The following is a 19,621-nucleotide window of genomic DNA, read 5'->3' on the forward strand; positions in this document are numbered from 1 at the left end:
AAGGCAGATTTCAGATACTAACTATTTTGAGAACAAATAAAAATATCATAACTAGGCTAAGTAAATAGGAAAATAGAAAAATGGTAATGTACTCTCTTGGCAGCTAAGTTCTTTAGGCTGTCTTTTGCGATTTTACAGAATACTTATTTAGGAAAAATATTTTCAAGAAAAAAGTAAACAAGAAATTGTAATGATCCTACTTTTCCTATATCTTGCATAATTAATGATGAATTTTAAATATTGTATGGTAAATTGCTTTTGTTTGCAGTGAAAATGCTTCTCTAAGTGTTAGGGAAAGAAGGTCTAAGTAAAAGAAATCAGCACTGCCGCAATAATAAACTGTTTCCCACATAAGGGAACTTAAATCAATTTGGGATATATTAATCATCTAGCATGTAAAAAAAGAAGTCCAAATTGGAGTCTTATATGAGAATGGAAAACAGGTAGACAAGTTGTCCTTAACCAGTAAAGTGATGCACAATCTGAAGCAAAAGAAAATCCTAAATAAATAACCAGGTTTATAACTCCATAAATCTTTCATGGCTTTCTTCTCGAGCTCTTGCTAAAGACTGATAAAGAGTCTTGTATTCGGCACAAAACTAAGTATAGGAGTCCAGTTGCTTCTATGCCTCCCAGCATTTGCTCAAGACATACAGGACATTACCTCTGAGGGGATTATTAGAAGATCAAATCCACCAAAAAAATGAAAGCCAGAAAACTTTAGAAGTGATGACCCCATCTTTGAATCACTGTGCAAAATCAGTATTTACAGCTCACCTGCTCCACACAGCCCAGGGCAGCCCAGTACTTAATTATCCTCATCCTTAGAATCTTCTAGCGTGTCTGCATTAGATATCTCTCACTGCAATTCAAATCCACTACCTCTAATGGCCAAATTAACTATGTCTAACATAGTTCTTTTCCTGAATAATCCCTTCTGTATTGGAAGAGATTAACACAGCCCCCCTCAATGCAGTTTTCTTCAGACTAAACAACCCTACTCTGCTCAATCTTTCCCTGAAGGCATATTTTAGATGGCTGATCATTATAATTGCTTGCAGCTGGACTCTCCAGCTACTTTACTTTTCAGACAGAAGTCACAGTTCTGCTAAGGAGCTCACAGCACCGCAGAAGAGAGAACAGATCAATTACATCACAAGTCTAGGAGTTCCTTGCTGTAATGGCTTCTGGTGATGCAAATCAGTTAACCATTCCAAAGCTATTGCTTAGCCTTATGCCTAAGTTTTCCATAAAAAGGGAGCTCACTTCAATTCCTGCAGTTACCAGAAAGGGCACTGCAATCCTGCTTCTTTGACCCAGTCATTTCAAACACATTTTATTGACATATTCAACACTAAATCTGTTTACTGTGAGCTGAAGTTACAATTAAATTAGCTATGCATTCTTCATTTCCTGTATTCAGATATATTAATATCACCATTAAATCTAGTGATACCATTTTGGATATTCAGAAATTAATTCTTGATCTTTAAATATATTTTTAATAGTGTTTGGGGGTTTATCCAGATGTAAAGTTCTGGATAAATATTAGATTACTATCCTGTAGTAATTAGAATAATATTAGTGCAACATGAAGAGAATTGCAGCAAAGCAAACAGAAAAAAATAATCATACAGTACTGTTCTGCTAACTGCTGGTTATCCTCTTTCATCATATAATAACTATTGAAGGCCTTTTTCATTTTCCATTTAATGATTGTTAATTTTGTGGTAGACTTCCATTATGTAACACAAATGAGCAATAATTAATTTAATCATTTAATCTGCAATTTTTGCTTTTAAGGACTTTTAAACAATTTGCTTCAAGCTTTAAAGGGCAGCTTAATTTTCAAATTGCAAGACATATGTAAATTTCAGGGTGGTGTCAATGCTAAAACTCACATTAGCTTGTACCAGGGGAGTAGCTAACCCTGCTCTATAGTCCTCTATATGAATGCAAAACTCTCTGGAAATTCATTCAAAAGCTCCTTAATTTTTATTGTTCTATCACTGTTCACTTTTTTTACTGTGAAAGAGAAAAGAATATTTTAAAACATAAGTTCTATGCTTGTCATTCTTTTCCAGTTTGTTGAAAATACAGGAATACTCTTGGTCCTGTTGGTTATGGCTATTCGAAGAACAATTCATTCTAATCATACCACTTTTACAAAGGATGAACACAAAAAGCTATAAAATATCTACCACCCAGTCAAGAATCCTGTGACAAATTCACAGCCAAACATACAACTGCAACTTCATACTTCATTTGAGGAACCTGACTTTCACTCAACCTGACAAAGTGAGAAAAAAGACACTATTCGTCCTAACTCTCAAGCAGAGACTGTTTCACTGGCAATTTCCTATCATTCTAATGAAGAAAAAATGGTTATCAAATTTCAGGACATTTTCCCAGCAGCTATCTTTTATCCATTTTATTTTTTGGGGTTTTTTTTTTTTGGTTTTTTGGAGGTTTTTGTTTTTCTATAGAGAATCAGTCAAGAAGTCTATGTCATTGAGGGGGAAAAAAGACTATTAGGATCAAAGTAAAAAAAACTTCAGAAGGAAGACAAGTTGTCATTCTCCTTCAGTTCTTCTAAGGTCATTGGCTCTCGAATGTAGGTTCTGTTTTGATTTTCAGTGATGTCTGAAATAGTTTCTGTCTAATATGGGCACTTCTGAAAATCATTTAATGCTCTTTTAACATCTGTATTCAGCCTATTTCTTCTCCATTACAAAGCTTTTTATATCATTACAACCCATAACCTTTCAATAGCATAAAATCCCAATTTTATTCATTGTTTCTTGTGTTTTTTGTCTTGTATCCACTTCTCATTTACAGTAGCTGACTGTTGATTTATCTTTTTAATCTAGAATTGGTCCTTAGCAGACACAATTTTCATATTGACCTAAGACACAAACAGTAGGGAAGAACAAATCCTGAGTCATACTACTTGACCAGTGCTAAGATCAAGACTAGTTTTGTGAAAACTTGCTAGTCTAAAAACCATAGCAGTCTCTTCTATTTTCAGCCTTATGTAGAATAAAGAAAGACAGCAGTACAATTTTGAGAAGAACAGAAGAACCTGAAACATTTTTCCTTGTCTCCTTTAGTTTTATTTTTAACCTGGGATCAAAAATTTTCAGTCAGATGACATGGGTTTGTTAGAGTGAAAGTTTGAACTCTACTGCCTTATTACATGGAGGCAGAAGAACACCCTGCAGGCCATGTGATTGTCATATTTTGTTTATAGATATAATCATATTCAGTACTAAGTGCTTTTATTGTGTATTTCCTTGTACTGTGTTCTTTTGTTAAACACAGGGCTTAGGTTCAGCATTTTAAAAACATCTATGAATTATATAATAGCTACCACAGGAAAAGAAGAGGCTTTCTGACTTCTTTAATGAAATACAGTGGCCTACAGCAAAGCTTAAAACTTATTTAATGCAGTTATGGAAAACATCAGACGTTTTTTGAGTCATTTTCTTTCACCATGTCACAAGAAAGGGAACTAATGGATTTTGAATCTGTAACTTTCAAAAATAATTGACTAATTTCAGTGTTGATGGATTCCTTCAGTATTAGATACAAGACATGAGGCCTAGAAAAGAAGAGAAATCAAATACTGATTCAAATATCTTTATGATCTGGCTGCCTGAAGGGAAGCTCACTGTCAGTGTGAGGTTCCCAATTTTTACTAGTTCACCAATCACTGTGCTTAAGGCTGATGGTGGTTATGGCTGTCTCTCTGATAGTTCATCACATCAGTGCAATTTTAATTTATAGTTTTCTTCATAAATCAAGATCAGGATGCCCCTGAGTCATTCATATCCTCGGTGCGTACACTCCATAAATGTGAAAGCTTATGCATCTTATTATTTCTAAGAGCATGTTAGAAATCTGTTATTGTAAAATCTCTTTTTTTTTATTTTAACAGAACTCTTGTGCTCCAGTGAAAAAACAAAACGAGACACAAAAATCCCAAACCTAAAAAAAAAACAAATACAAGTGAATTCTGTCTTTAAAACTCACTGTTTTCACTTGAAACACAGAATCAGAGAAAGGCCTGTATTCAAAGCAACCTGAAAGATCATCCAGTTCCAACCCCTCTGCTGTGAGCAGGGTCACCTTTCACTAGACCAGGTTGCTTAGAACCCATCCAACCCAGCCTCAAACAGCTCCAAGGAAACATGCAGGGTTTTTGCATGCTTTGGATTTTTCTCAAGGAATAGTATCATGTAAGTTGATATCCACTCCAGCATTTTAACTGCATCTCTGCTAAATGTGTGATTTTGAAATCACCCATAATTGTGTCTGCCTGAAGACTCATCAGAAGATCAAAATCACTAACTTGGAATATGGATTAAGATGTACATATTTCTTTCTTAATGGAGTCTTTAAACATAGATTTTGATAGATAGAAACAGTGTATAGTCTTGAAATGTAATCTTAGATCGTTTCAAATTGTATTTTAAAATATGTGGGGGTTTTTTTTTAAGTCAGTTATTAGATTTTAAAATTCTTTCAACTTTTCTTTTTCCAACTGGTACTTAGCTTTAAAAATAGAGCATTTTAAAATGCTTTTAGAGGATTTTAAAATCAATGTTCAGAGAAAAAAAGAAATTAACCAAAACAAACTGAATGGGTTTCTAAGGAAAGGAACTCAGGAAGTGATTATCAAAACTTTAGGACTGGAACTATTTCCATCTACTGCCACTGACATAAACCATCAGTCAATATGTGTGTCTAGTCTAGCCCTTATAACAGCACATGCAATACAGAACACAGTTTCTAAGGGTGAATTCATTATTAATCATAGAAAGAACTTGATTCAAATTATAAGTGCAAAGAAAAGCAAACTTGTTTCTAACAACTTTACTTGTACAGATATTACATGGTTGAGAGCTCAAATTTGCTAAACCCACACATCTGTAGAGAACTTTTACGTGTGATCTGGTATGCAAAATGCTGTTGCAATATTAATAAAACATAACTTTTGCAGAAAAGCTACCTTTGCCTGAATTTTTATTCATATAAACCAGAAATATATTTTTTTTGGAAGAAAGCATTTTAACTATCAGACTTCCCTGAAAATTAAGTTATCTTTTTCTACTGATAAAGAAATTATGAAAGTAAACAGAAAACACTGACAGTTAGTGTATCATCAATGAGCAGAAGTTCTAAGGCAGGTATTTCTTTTCTTCCTTTAAAATCATTCTAAAAGTTTAAAAGGTCTGATTGTTTCCAGTATATTAGGATCACTTAAAGTCAGGAAACCTTGGAGAGTAAAACGACTTTACTAAAACGGGTGTAAATTTACATGGTCAGATTCATCAGACAGGTTATTTGAGATTATTGTTGGACATTTCTAAATATTTGAGTTTCTTTGTGTCTGTCAAAGACTGAGATACCTTTTTCAAACTCAATAATCATGCAAAAATTTTAATTTGGAAGATGGTTTGTTTTTCTTAATTTAATTTATGTACTGTATCAGCCCTCTCATGCATTTGTTTTGTAAGAATTACAAGAGTAGGACTGATAGTAGTCATGAAGTGCCTGTATCTGGAAGCTATAGTTGCTTCAGAGGAAATGTAAAAGGTCAGTTAGCCTAAAGGAGAGCATTAATGCTACTGAAGTCTCCATGAAGAAGCCAGCATCAGAGCTGGAAGGGTCCCTGCAGCTGGTGAAGCCTGCTGAGAAAGAGCCCCTTAGGGAGGGTGATGAAGAGTCTTTATCCAGCCACTTTCTGCCGAAAGGGAAACCAGCACTGCAACGAGAAAGGAACAAGTCTGAAGCTTGACAAGGACCCTGCAGAGTCAGTGAAACTTTGAGGAGCCAGAGACATCAGCAGAGCAACCCTGAATTCTGAGGGTGGTGGCCAGAGACAGACTGGGGCTGGCTACCAGGTGAGAAGACACAGCCCAGACAACAAACCTGCAGCCAAAATATGATCTAAATTAGCAAAGAGCATCTTAAGGAAAAGGAAAATTGAAAAGTAGGGTGAATGAGGAAATCAGAAATAGAAAAGGGAAACCTTTCAATTAAGTTATTTAGATGGAAGATATGTTCTAGTTTGTCTTACAATAATTTTTCCAAGGGTTGAACTGTACTAAAAACCTAATACTTTCAAGATTTATTTTTCTGACAGGGAAAATGAACAGAATAATAAAAACGATAAATTTTCTGAAGCACAATACCAGCAGCATAGATGAACATCATCATAAACACATCATAGCTACAACATGTTCTGCACAATTTGAGGAAGAAATATCTGTAAAAACCAGGGTAGAGGTATCTACAGAGGATATCTAGCTTACAAATATTCACTAAAAATCATAGTTACATGTATCTTCATTAAAAATAAACTAGAGGAGAAAGGGTACAGGGGGGAAAGTATTGTATTTTAAAAGCATCTCCTTTAAAGAGCAGCAGGGTAAAAATTATTCTGCCATCTTAATGCTGCTTCACTTTCAATAAATGTAGATGTTTTCACAGAAACTAATGAAAACATCCACTGTGTTCCCTATGATTCATTGGCAATCAAAAGCCCTTCCTAATTTGCAATATGATGATCTGGAGTATTGACAATCATTCGAAAAGATGGCTTGGTTTTAATATATTTTGTCTAGTGAGAGGAGGCAGCAGCTTTGCCACAGCAGATCATCATCTGTCACAACTGCCGTCAGCACCTGCTAAGAGTTCCATGAGGGTGCAGGAGGAGCCAGCCCTGTGTGCCTGCTCCCATCCTGGCCCGGGGGAGCAGGGGCTCTGCAGCAGAGCAGGGGTGGTGGAGCGAGAGCAGGACCCTCACACAAGGCTGGGAGCAGAACCTGGCACTGCAGGGCACTGTGCCAGCCAGCCCACCCGTGTAGGGGGATAGAATACAAGAAAATAAAACAGTGTAGAAAGTAATCACACCCCTAAGGATTTGCAGCTGGGCCAATTATCAAAGATTAGGAGCAGGCCTGACTTTAACAGGCCACAGCTGTAAGCAATGAGAAGAAGAGTGCTATAAAAGAGTGGGGTGGCTGGTTGAAAAGGGAATTGGAGTCAGTTAGCTACTTTGTGAAGAAGAGTCGGTGCTCTGAGGAGCTGCCCATAAGAAACATCGTGAAGGTTTGGAACTTCTGTGATAAGGAGGCAACAGTATGGAACTCCTACAATAAGATGACAACACACCCATGTCTTCACAACTCCACATACTGGACAGAGCTGGCCTGAGAGCTGGAAAAACCAAATGCATCCAGCACGTGAGCTCATGGTGGTGAGAAAAGAGAGCCAGAGAACATTCAACACATCCTTAACTAATGAGAGGTAATGAGGCCATGCTTAGATAAAAGCTTTCCAGTTAGATTTGTGGTCAATGTGGTTAGCACGATGTGGTTTCAGTAGTATGAGTACCCATCAATCCAATCATATTTCAGTGTTCCCTCGAGCACATATACATGAGGCAGAAATAATGGGACTGAAAAACTACAGGCTTAATGAAAAATTTAAAAGTCTAGGGGGACATAAAAAAGGACAGATCATAAAGAAACTAAAATTGAAGCAAAATTTTCAGCATCTTTTTTGATATTACTATATAACTGTTATGTTAGTACTAGCATTTCTGCAAAATGTGTGTATCAGGTTTTGAATTAATAAATACTAACTTTTCAGAAAAATGTAGCCATGATCAAAATCAGGAATGTATTCATAATAGCTATGATAAGAATCTAATCTAACTGTAGTTTTTCCAGAAATTAATGTTTAATATTAAACTTGTTTAACCATTTTTTTTTCTTTCCTGCCCTCCAACACACAGATATCATGTTAGTGAAGGGAAATAACACTGCCACACAATCTGCAACACATGGCTTCTTTTGGTAGGCTTTTTTTTCTATTTGGACAGAATAACTAAATAAATGAGTCCCTGACAAGTAGTTATGGATATTAAATTGTAGATATGCTATAGTGGTTTAACAGCTGTGGATGAAAATAGGGAGCTATCATATGTGTTATTGTGGGTAGCACTCAGATAATTATTGCAAAATAGTCTGAACAGGGGAATAATTTGTAAATATTTACTACACTGTCTTTGTAACTCTTCATCAAGAGCCTCTCACATGGAAAACCAGAGATATTTGAAACCTTTTTTGTGTTTTTATTGAATTCACTGCATAAACTTGCTTTGGTGTATCTACTCATCAATTCACACTGTTGCCCTTCTCATCGGCCTTTAGCAAAGCAACATTGGTATTTGCAGAGGTACCCAAACAGCTAATACAAGTATATTGCATATCTAATAAAGAAAGAGATTAAATTCATTTTTCTTCTTCTTTCTTCACATGAAGATATCTTCTTCCAGAAAGTACCTTGGACCCAAAAATTTCTGAAATTAAGCCTTGATGCCTATTTGTCATACAAATCTATCTAATATATCCTCTGAATTTTTTTAGGACAGCAATTTTCAACCCAAATATAATTCCATGACAAATGGACTCTAACTACCCCAAAACTTGCAAAAGAGATTAAGACAGCAATTAAAAACACCATTTAAAGATGGGTAAATTGTGGATTTTTTATTCCTTCTGCTATGAAGTAATCAGGGGCAATACAAATCCTAGTTATTCATCTAGAAAAACACCTAAGTCTCCCTTTATATTCAAGGAATATTTTTATTGCAGTAGTTCATCATCCCTATGTTTTAACTAAATCAGAAGTGGTTAGAATTCAAACTTGTCTTTTATGAAATACATTTCCATCCTCTTATATTATTTGAAATACCTGGGCAATTTACCTGCCCCCATTATTTTGTCTTGTTTTAAAGAAAAAGTTATTTCCCTGCCTAGTTTATTAATCTCTCTGAGGAATAAAATATGAAATTATTTGAAAATATCATCTGAAGGAGCTGATAACTACACGACCCATCTGACTTGAAAATATAAAGCATTTCACTCAGGCTATTGTGCAAGCTTTTACTGTCTTCTCAAGAACAGAGGGGAAGTGCTTTGTTCTGCCAACTGATTGAGAATAAATAATATTTTTAAGTGTTTAAAATAATTTAATATTCAAATTAGTATTCTCCAATGTCAGTATCATAATCTGATTTGTAGAACCATAGAATCATTTAGGTTGAAAAGACATGTAAATCCTCAAGTCTACCCATTGGCCTGACATGGCCAAATCCACCACTAAACCATGTCCCTAAAGGCCACGTCTACACATCTTTTCAATACCCCCAGCAATGGTGACCACTTCCCTGGGCAACCTATTCCAGTGCTTGATTACCCTTTCAGTGAAGAATTTTTTACTAATGTCTGATCTAAACCTCTCCTGGTGCAAGTTCCAGTAGTTTCCCCTGTCCCATCACTTCTTTCTTTCAGGTAGTTGTAGAGAGCAGTAAATTCTCCCCTGAGACTCCTTTTCTACCTAACAGAATAACTAAGCCCAGTTCCCTCATTCAGTTCTCACGAGACCTGTGCTCCAGACCCTTCACTAACTTCATTGCCCTTTTCTGGACGTGCCCCAAACCCTCAATGTCTTGTAGTAATCAAGGGGAATTTTACTGGTCTCGACAACTATTAGAAAGAAAGTTCTAGACAGGCGGAGGTCAGTCTTTTATCACAGGGTGATAGAAATAGTTTCAAGTTGTGCCAGGACAGGTTTAGATTTCATAATAGGAAAAAATTCTTCCACTGTACGGGTGATCAAGCAATGGAACAGGCTGCCCAGGGAAGTGATGGAATCGCCACCATCCCTGAAGATATTTAAAAGACTTGTACATGTGACCTTAGGGACATGGTTCAGTAGTGGTCCTAGCAGTGTTTGATTGATAGTTGGACTGAACAACCTTAGAGGTTTATGCCAACCTTGATGATTCTAGGATTCTATCAGCTGCAGCCTCTCCAGGGCCAAGTACAGAGGGACAGTCCCTGCCCTGGTCCTGCTGGCCTCACTATTTCTGATACAGCCAAGATGCCGTTGGCCTTCTTGGCTGTCTGAGCACACTCTGGCTCCTGATCAGCTGTGTCAGCCAACACTCCCAGGACCTTTTCTGCTGGGCAGTTTTACAGCCACTTTGCCCCCAGACTGCTGGGGTTGTTGTGACCCAAGTGTAGGACTCATCCCTTCACCTCATTGAACCTCATGTAATTGGCCATGGCAATCAATCCAGCCTGTCCTGAGTGCTCTGCAGAGCCTTCCTGCTCTGCAGCAGAACAACAGTCCTGCTCAGCTTGGGTCTTGTCTGCAAATTCACTGAGGGTGCACATGATCACCTGGTCCAGATCATTAATAAAAACATTAAACAGGACCCAGTAATGACCCCTGGAGAGCACCACTTGTGACCAGCTGCCAACTGGATGTACCTCCATTCACTGTCATCTCTGGCTGGCTTGGCCCTCCAGCCAGTGCTTTACCCAGTGAGCAGTGAACATCCAGGCCATGAGCAGCCAGTTTCAGCAGGACAATACTAAGGGAAACAGTGTACTTACGTTTAGATGAAGTTGATTACTCCACTGACCAATTACTTTGTATTCTGTACTCTTGTTGGTGATTTGATACTGAAAAATATCATAGCGTCCAGGAGCATCTCCATTTTCATTGAAAACAACAGGTGTTCCAGCACTCCCTGAAAAAATATCAAAAGCAATAAATGCCTTTAAAAGAATTTTAAAAATATACATTAAGAGAAAAATTCTAGTTAGAAATTGAACAAGTTCTTCATAATGCAAATATAGTACGATAATAAATTCAAAAACATCCCCAAAACAAAATGTATGATATTATCATCTTCACAAAATCTACCCTATGATTCTATGAAAATCATTTTAAAATATAATCATTTGCTGTCTTTTTCTCTGGTTGTTTGGTTGAGGGTGTTTTTATGTGTATTATAGAACATTAGGAAATTCTAGGATAAAACAGAAATGAAGAAATTTCTTTTGACATGAAGAAAGACATAATTTCACTTTAGGATGTGTATACTTGGCAGTAGGCAAAAAATAACAATCTTGCAATGAACTAAAAAATTTCCCAGTTAAGCACAAAAATATTGTTAATATCCTCAACTTAGGAACCAATACTCATAAAATACCTTGAGATGCAAATGTTTAAATTGTGTCAGAGTAAGTATGCTGTTTCTAACACTGACCACCTATGAAAAAGTATTTTATCAAAATAAATTAAGTACATCAGCTGTGCTTGTTGCTCTCTCCTCTATACATGACACTGCCTGACAGAAAAGGCCATTGCTGAAGCTGTCAAAAGTTATAAATCGACACTGTTCTTATTCGATCAACAAAACGTTGAAAGATTGAAAACTACACATCTACCTTGGCAACCAGACCAGCCAAATTAGAACACACTTTGATGGATTCCCTCAAGGTGACATCAAGGACCTGCACTCCTGCAGAGACCTTCCCCAAATTTTTATTTATAGGTGAATCATATTTACCGTTGAGGTCCATTGAAGAAAAATTCAAGTATGCTAATGTTCTATTTCGGTGACTGGAGATGAAATTTATCTTTACTGGGGGAAAAACCCAAACCACCAAAAAATGCCACCATGATGTTTTCATGTTTCTCCATGTAAACACCCAAGAAAAGAATAGCCAGTTCACAGTAAATTCCTACACTATAACACATGTTAATGTACCACCTAGAGGCACTAAGTCCACTGTGAGTGGTTTCCAGAGAATGAAAAAAACAAGTTTGAAATTCTGGGTACCTGTCCAGGTAGAAGTAGGAGCAGTCTGCACATTTCAAGATTTCAACATAAATTCTTCTTGTATGTCTGTCTGTCTTTCTCCCATAAAGTATTTTGTTCTCTAAAGCATTTTGTTTTGTATAACAGCTTTCATATAAAATTGATATCCAGTGAAATAAGCAGTGTTTTGAGAGTGACAAGTGGCACATTAAATACTGTGCCAATTTCACAGTTCTGCCAGAAAAATTCTGGCTGCAAAAATTGGATGTGAGCAACCATGGAAGAAGAGTATCAAAAATTATGTGTGGTAAAGACTTAAGACCCCATGAAGATAGAAGAGACTCTACAGAAAATTTTGGAAAGCTCTTCATGCTTTGCTCCCAATTATTTTGACAGAATGAAGGGCAAGAAAAATCCCAGTCTACAATCTTTCAAGCAATGAAATTATTCTTCATTGCTCACACAGCATGTTGATGCAATAAATTTCTTCCACCCAACAAACACATACTCAGCTGTTGTTGGTTCATAGTTATGGAGGTAACTTTCAAAATATTACTGTATAGTACCAATAGAATTCATCTTTCCACTCAGCAGCATTTGAAGCCCTCATGGAAAAACAGTCATTTTTATGAACAGATAGGAAATGTTCTTGGTATACCTTAAGACCAATTGGAACTTAAAACATTATAATGCTCAGCAATAACAGTGTGAGCTTATAACATATGGCTGGCTTTAGAAATATCTTCTGGTGGTTTTGGTTGGGATAAAGTTGATTTTTTTCATAGTAGGTTGATTTGGGCTCTGATATGGATTTGTGCTAAAAACTGCTGACAATGCAGAGATTTTTTTTAGCTATTTCTGACCAGCATTTACACAGAGTCAAGGCGTTTTCTGCTTTTCATCCCACTCCCCCACTGGGGAGGCTGGGGATGCACAAGGAGTTGGGAGGGGACCAATCAGGACAGATTACCCCAACTGATTCAAGGGATATTCTCTACCTTAAAACATCATGTTCAGCCTATAAACCTGGAGAAGAAGGAAGCAGGGGACATTTGGGGAGATGGCATTAAGTCACTCACTCTATGTGTGATGCTTTCCTGGGGATGACTGAAGACCTGCCTGCCCATAGCATGTAGTGAATGAAATCCTTTTGCTTTGCTTATGTGTGCAGCTTTTGCTTCACTTATTAAACCGTCTTTATCTCAACCCATCTGTTTTCTCAATTTTACCCTTCCAGTTCTGTCCCAGTCCAGCTGGTGGGGGAAGGATCGAGCCTGTGTGATGCTCAGCTGCAGGGCTTAATCCACAACACACCTACAAAGTGACTGAGTAGCCCAAACCAGAACTACCTTTCTTTTTTGGTGCAGACTGTTCTCAGCTAGAGCACAACAGCATCTCATGCTGAGCACCACAATCAACAGGGACATAGCAACTTGCTAAATTCAGCAGCTTCTCCAACTGAGTCCAGCAAGATTTTCCCCATGAGGCGAAAGTCAAACAACCTTTGTCAAGTTAATAAAATCAGGCTTGCTAAAAGCTGGAATAAGTCACAGAAGATTTACACTCCCTAACACTGAGAAAAAACCACTATCCCTTTGTTAAACAGCAGATTTTAGAAAGTACAGTAACAGCCACAATGCCTGCTCTAAATTATATTTGACTGTATTTTAGCAATGCTGCCATAACTTGTATATTCTGTTAACAACGAAACTATTGCTTTAATCCATGTCTTATTATATTCACATTCCATTGTGGAATAAAACATTTAATGAACTATAACTAGGAGGCATGTGTGACTGGATTGTGCTAATAAACCATTAGCTGCATAACCAGGAAAGCAAAGTTAAAGGCTTTTGAAGAAAACTTGTGGATTTGACCAGTGGTTTCCAAAATAATAACTGCAAGATGGTAGCAGAAGACTTGAAAGTGTAAGGACAGAATGAAAGTGTAAGACAAACTAGATGCCTCAAGGTTATAAACAAAATACATTATTTAAAAATGTTAACCTCATCTGAAGAAAAATATACCCTGGTGAATGACCTAAATGAAGAGTGCATCTGGGAATGGATAGTCCTCAAATTGAAAAGGTTTTCTAAGACAATATACTTTGTTGGATAGTCCGTCAAATTGAAGTGCATAGTTCTGTGGAAAAAGTGATTAACACTGTAGAGAGAGCAGATAATAAGCCATGTGGAGAAACACTGTAGCTGACCATAACAACTAATCTCATGTGAGGAGGCAACCTTGGATTCAGTATATGGCACTCAAACAAATGCTACAGAAGTATACAAGTGTCTTTTTTGTGACAACCAGATATGCAGAACTGAGCACTCTTGTATCTGGTACTGCCACATAGACTCTATCATTGCCATTGCAGGGAATTGCATCATAGTTCAAGTTTAAGACAGAATTGAAATGCTCCTCTTGTTAATCATTGAGGTCTACCTGCAAAATTTAAATTTAACACAGAGAGAAAGTAACACAGAATAAAACAAAGACCTGAGGTAGTGAGCCAGGAGTACATAAATTCCAGCTTAGATAAATGTACTTTGGGAAACCACAACAAACAGTTCTTGAGTAGGGTATTTACACTAGAGAATGAACTTGGCTACCTTCATTTGGGTACCACATTCATTGGAAACCATTATAGGAAAAATGCTACTTTTGCTTAAGATAAATATTCCTATATTGCTAGTTTAGACCACCATGGAAAACAGAGAAAGCAGGGTACTTTTTTAGAAACAATTTCACTGATTTAAATTTTAAAAATATTTTTAAAGGAATCATTTAATAAAGCAATTATTTAATAATTTTAAAGCAATCATTTAATAATTTAAAGAGAAATGAAGGAACTATGTCTTTGAGCTTTTCATATTTTATTCTAAATGTAGTTATGTTGCCTGTGTAATTTTAGCTCATGAATAACTCAGATAATTGTATTCAATATGTCACCACTTTAACTAAATTTTTAAGTTATTCTGGATGTCTAGAACAAAAGTACCTGGTAGAATTTCCAGACTACATAATAAGCTTGGCTAACTATGGAAAATCATGTGTGAGCTTTTACATTCTTCATGTCTCCTTCATACCAATCTTTTTCAGTTTGGTTTGGGTTGAATTGGGGTTTTTTAATATAAAGCCATAGCTTCTAACTTATTTTGAGATCTGTTTCAGAAGTTTCTCTTTGCTGAGCAAAGGACTTATTTACAATTTTTAGGTATGAAGTAATACTCTGGTACTGAAAAAAATTCTCTTGCAGCAATCATCATTAAAGAACGCTGGGTGTTAAATTAGCACCTCAGCTAGACATTTCAGAATGTTCCTGTGACCTCAGCTGTTTATGAGACTTTCAAAATGCAGGTTGAAATAGCCAGAAAAATTAGAGAAGAAAAAACGTAAAATAGATGACGTTTTTAAGTCTAATTCAAGGCTGTGATGGACCCTTTTGAATTTTCAATACCTTACATAGATATCAAGGAAGACCCTTTCTGATAAGCAGCTGTTGTATTTGTGCACTGGGCTAAAAATTCACATTCTGCTGAAGAAATCTTAAAACATGTACCTTGATATTCTTGAGATGCTGCTCAGCAACTACCTAATCCTTCATGCGCCTACTTTGTCAAATTACATTTCGCATTATTCTAAAATATCTCCTTTTGCACTGCAGACCAGAATATTAGATCCCTGAGAGATTACAGCATGCACTTGGCCAATGCCTTCCAGAGAAATTCTCTTTACATTTCATGAAGTGGAAAAGAAGTAGATTTACTTGTAAACCACAAGTTCATGTATAGTACTGGCCAAGTGGATATAAAAATGATTAATATACAAAAGTTCCTAAATTAAGAACAGCACTAAGCCTTATTTTTTTAATTTTTTTTTAAAATTCAACCAACACACTTGGATTCCTCTTACATGAAAATCCTTTAAAATTTTATTTATTGTGAGGCCCTGTTACTTCAGCACATTGACAAAAGTGTAGAAAAGTGGTTGTGCTGATAAGTGTCACAACTGCCATTTACAGAATATTCCAACTCCAGTGGGGCAGATTTCATTATAAAGTGTGATACCAGATACAAATCTTTTATTTATGAAATAGTATGTCTTTGGATTTATATTAATTTCTTTTTTTAAATTTGAAATTATAATTACTTAAGCTGAGTCTTCATCCTTGGAGCTGTTTCACATCAACTACTTTATCTGCTATGAATCTAAAGAAGGAATCCTGGATTCAATGGTAGGCTTAGGAGAATGGAAGTCAAGCAACTATGTAGTGCACTGTAGTACAATTAACTACCTCTTAACTATCTCTTAATTAACTATGCACCATCTCTTAGCATTCAGCTTTATGGAAAGACTTCTCAGATTTATAGGATCAACTCTAATTTCATTAATTCATGCAAATAATTTCAGGTACTAGAATTAAGGGTTCAGATATTTTTTTAATAATCATTTCATTCTAAGTAGGTTTTAAAGGCAAAAAGTACTACAGAGATGTATATTAATTAAATTGTTCTCAGGAAAGTAAAAAGAGGGAGAATAACCATTTGAACTTTCAGAACCAAAAATTCCCAGAGAAGAAAAATGCATAAAGAAAAATTAAGCAAGATGTTAACCAATGAGACAAATTAAATAGAAGGTTGAAATGGAATATATGGAAAGAGTAAATACAGGCTGTTATAACATTTAATAGAAAAAAAAAAAATCCACTGAAAATTATAAACAACTAATCAGAAAATTATAAACAACTAGCAAAAGTTAATTTGTGAATGTCAGGCTGTCAGAGAAAGAATATAAAGTTTACCAAGCTATGTGAGGTTTGAAACAAATGAAGCCATTATCTGCTCAATCTCCACCCAGCAGACATTTTAAAACAATGAGCAAAATGCGCAATGTGGTTACTAAAATATAAAATGATGATTGTCTTACACCTATTCAAAATCTGAAAAGCCTTCTTTTCATGCTTACCCTACATGTTTCAGTTCAAGATTAGGACAACAAAACAAGTTTTCATCCAGTTGCAATAAATACAGACCTTTAGTGACATTTTAAATATCCTAAGATACTGGATACATCCACGCGGATATGCAGAACCTGCATATGACAGAGAATCTGTGCCTTTCTGAGGCAGCAGCTGGAGGCCAGATGGATACCCTGGGGTATCTTAAATGGCATTTGATGCCCATGTTTAGGCAATTTATCTTACTTACCACAGGGCAAATTCTGGCTGTTCATGTATGAATGCACAAAATAGAATGAAAAAGAAACTAGGAATACTGCAAGAAACAAATTATATACAGATTTAGGGTATATGTAATATGAATTATAGTGGTACCCTTTGCAAGGCTTATAGAGAAAGTAAACAATTTGGTATTGAAATAAACCGATATAAATGAATTCCAGGTCAGGCAGCACAACTTTACATTTCTGAAGCTGATGGATGAGAACGAAGGCTGTGATTTTGCACAGAAGCATATAATTTATTTGTTGTCTTGGTCCTCAGCATAGTGAAAAAATTAAAATTCTGTATTTCTGTGAAAGGAACAGTTCATTTCACTCTTGTATAACATCAGCCAGGGCAAGTACCATAAGCCCATGGTATTTAAAATAACAAATACCAAGTAGAGCTTTTTTCCTTACAGAATCTATTAGGGCTTCTTCCCACATCAAGCACAGAGACATGCATCATAAAACCTACCCTGAAATGAATAAAATTCAGATATGAGACTGAACTCTAGCCATCGACAGTATAGGAGTAGTAAAAAAGCAATTTGTCCCATTATTAATTAGTTGGTGTAACAGTGGGTTTTAAAATAGTGATCTAAATACAAACTCTGGTTCATGTAGTCCTTCAGCTACAGCTTCAAGAAGTATATAGAGGAGAAAAATTCATCTGCATTTTCCTTGTTCTCTACATGCTCTTCCCCAGAATCAGCTATTGGTCACTCTCAGCAAATATACTACAGTGGTGACATTTTTGTTCTTACTCTCTAACAAAAAACTCAACCCAGAATATGAAAACACAGAACTGTAGCTCCTCTCCTTACAGCACCTTGAGTCTACTGTCAGAAAATATGTATACCTATAATACGACTGTATCACAGATTAAACTTTGAATTCTGCCAGATAAAGAATGAAAATTGGTAGACACCAGTCTGTCACCTGCTATGGTGACACAGAATTGAGCAGGCAGTTTTGTGCCTCCCAGCCTGGACTCAGCCCATTCTCTGCTCAACAAGGCTGGGCTGTGACCTCTCCTCCCAGCGGTGGGACACTGCTGTGTGAGCGACCTTCCCTCCTCCACTGCCAGCAGGGAGGGCAAGGAGATGGAGCTGAGCTACTTCACAGGTAGGTGCTACAGCCAGGCAGGAATTATCACTGTGGCCTTGTCAGAAGCATTCATCAATCCTAGGAAAAGAACGTGATGAATGAGGTTCTGATGGGGAAGGAGCGGAGCTGCTGAAGAACAGAAAGCAAGCCCCTTTGAACATTTCCTGCCACCTTAGCTTTGTTCCTTTCACCTCTGCAAAAGAGACAGCTCTGTCCACACGTGGGAGGGGGTTTTGAGGAGAAGAGAGGAGGGAAAGAGTGAGACAAAAAGCTTGCTGTTCCCTACATGTAGCCAAAAAGCTCAATGCTGCCAGCATATTTGAAAGAATAGTGCTTCTTTTTATTCTGTACTCAAAAAAATCCATAGAGACAGGTTTCATCTTAAAATCTACAGCATATATTGTGAGCCAGAGAAGATTGATTCAGTTTTACAGCTGAAGAATCCAGCAAGTCAAGAAAGCCAACAGGCTCAGGGAACGGATATTGTGTGCAATGGGAACAGATCACTCAATCCCCTAAAGATCAACACATGGTATAAAATTCAACTGAGACATAAAGACTGCTCTAGTAACATACTAAAATAGTAGCAGGGTGATATGACATTATCCAGTACAAGCTAACAGCTTGTACTGAAAGAGGAAGTTATAAGAGGGTGGTTAAGTTTCTCATATAAAAATGTGTGAATAGATGCATAAAGTTTTGTTTGCATGGTATTATAGACTGGAGAGTATCAAATAATCTTGGGTGGAAAATGGTGATTTTAATGTTATCATGTACATGTGCGTATTTTAGTTTTAAATGTTGTGGTTGGGCATTCTTTTCTTTTTTTAAATATATTTTTCAGCACAAGTAGTAGCAAGCATATTTCTTGTAGTCTCTCTGAGAAGAGTTCATGGTTATGATCTTCCACACAAAAAAAAGGAAAAAAAAGGTAGCTGACACATATGCTGGGACATAAGTGGGAGTGAAAGTGTGAGGAATTTTTTCCACAAATACAACCACAAGTAATTTTTTAGAATTACCAAAATGAATACACTTTAAGTAGACATGAATTTCTATATTAAATCAGGATCACCTGCAGACCCCAGCAACACAACTATGTTATGGGAACATTCCCAGATTAACAGCGTTTTCATACCATTTCTATTGTCATGATTCTTCTGGCAAAATAAAAAACAACTTCTTTCAAGAAGCTGTCGCTTTATAAAGCCATTAAAAGAGATCAGAAGAGATTGAGGACATTCAGGACTGTCCAAGATATTATGCAACGTTTTTTACCAAAAACTCTAGCTAGGAAACACAGAATAATTGTCTTCTGACCATAAATCATTTTTTTATCTCAGTGTATGCAAGGACTCACCAAGATATAATTGAGAACTTTACAGCATAAAGAGCTTGGGTGCACCCTGACCATATCTGTCTTCACCATTAACTATTGTGAGATACCAAGGATCCTATTTCTCCTACTTGTTCCATTTTTCCTGCTGTGTGGCACTGTTTGGGTAGGGTTTTGTTGTGTTTCAATCCCCCTTCCTTTTATTTTTTGGGGGGCAGGGGAAGGTTGTTGCCCTGGTTTTGTTGTTTAGGATGGGTTTTGTTGGT

The 19,621-nt window shown here is 36.5% G+C and overlaps 1 protein-coding gene across 2 annotated transcripts in view; it reads right to left on the bottom strand.

The window, feature by feature from the left end:
* GRM8 (glutamate metabotropic receptor 8) overlaps positions 1 to 19,621 on the bottom strand; it is a 307,347-nt gene that overhangs the window by 55,792 nt on the left and 231,934 nt on the right. For both annotated transcript variants that reach the window (XM_058023672.1, XM_058023673.1), the window contains exon 7: positions 10,476 to 10,612. In XM_058023672.1, the coding sequence (XP_057879655.1) occupies positions 10,476 to 10,612 (137 nt within the window). The remainder of the gene's footprint in view (positions 1 to 10,475; positions 10,613 to 19,621) is intronic.

The sequence above is a fragment of the Melospiza georgiana genome, chromosome 4 (assembly GCF_028018845.1).
Source record: "Melospiza georgiana isolate bMelGeo1 chromosome 4, bMelGeo1.pri, whole genome shotgun sequence".
NCBI classification, from domain to species: domain Eukaryota; kingdom Metazoa; phylum Chordata; class Aves; order Passeriformes; family Passerellidae; genus Melospiza; species Melospiza georgiana.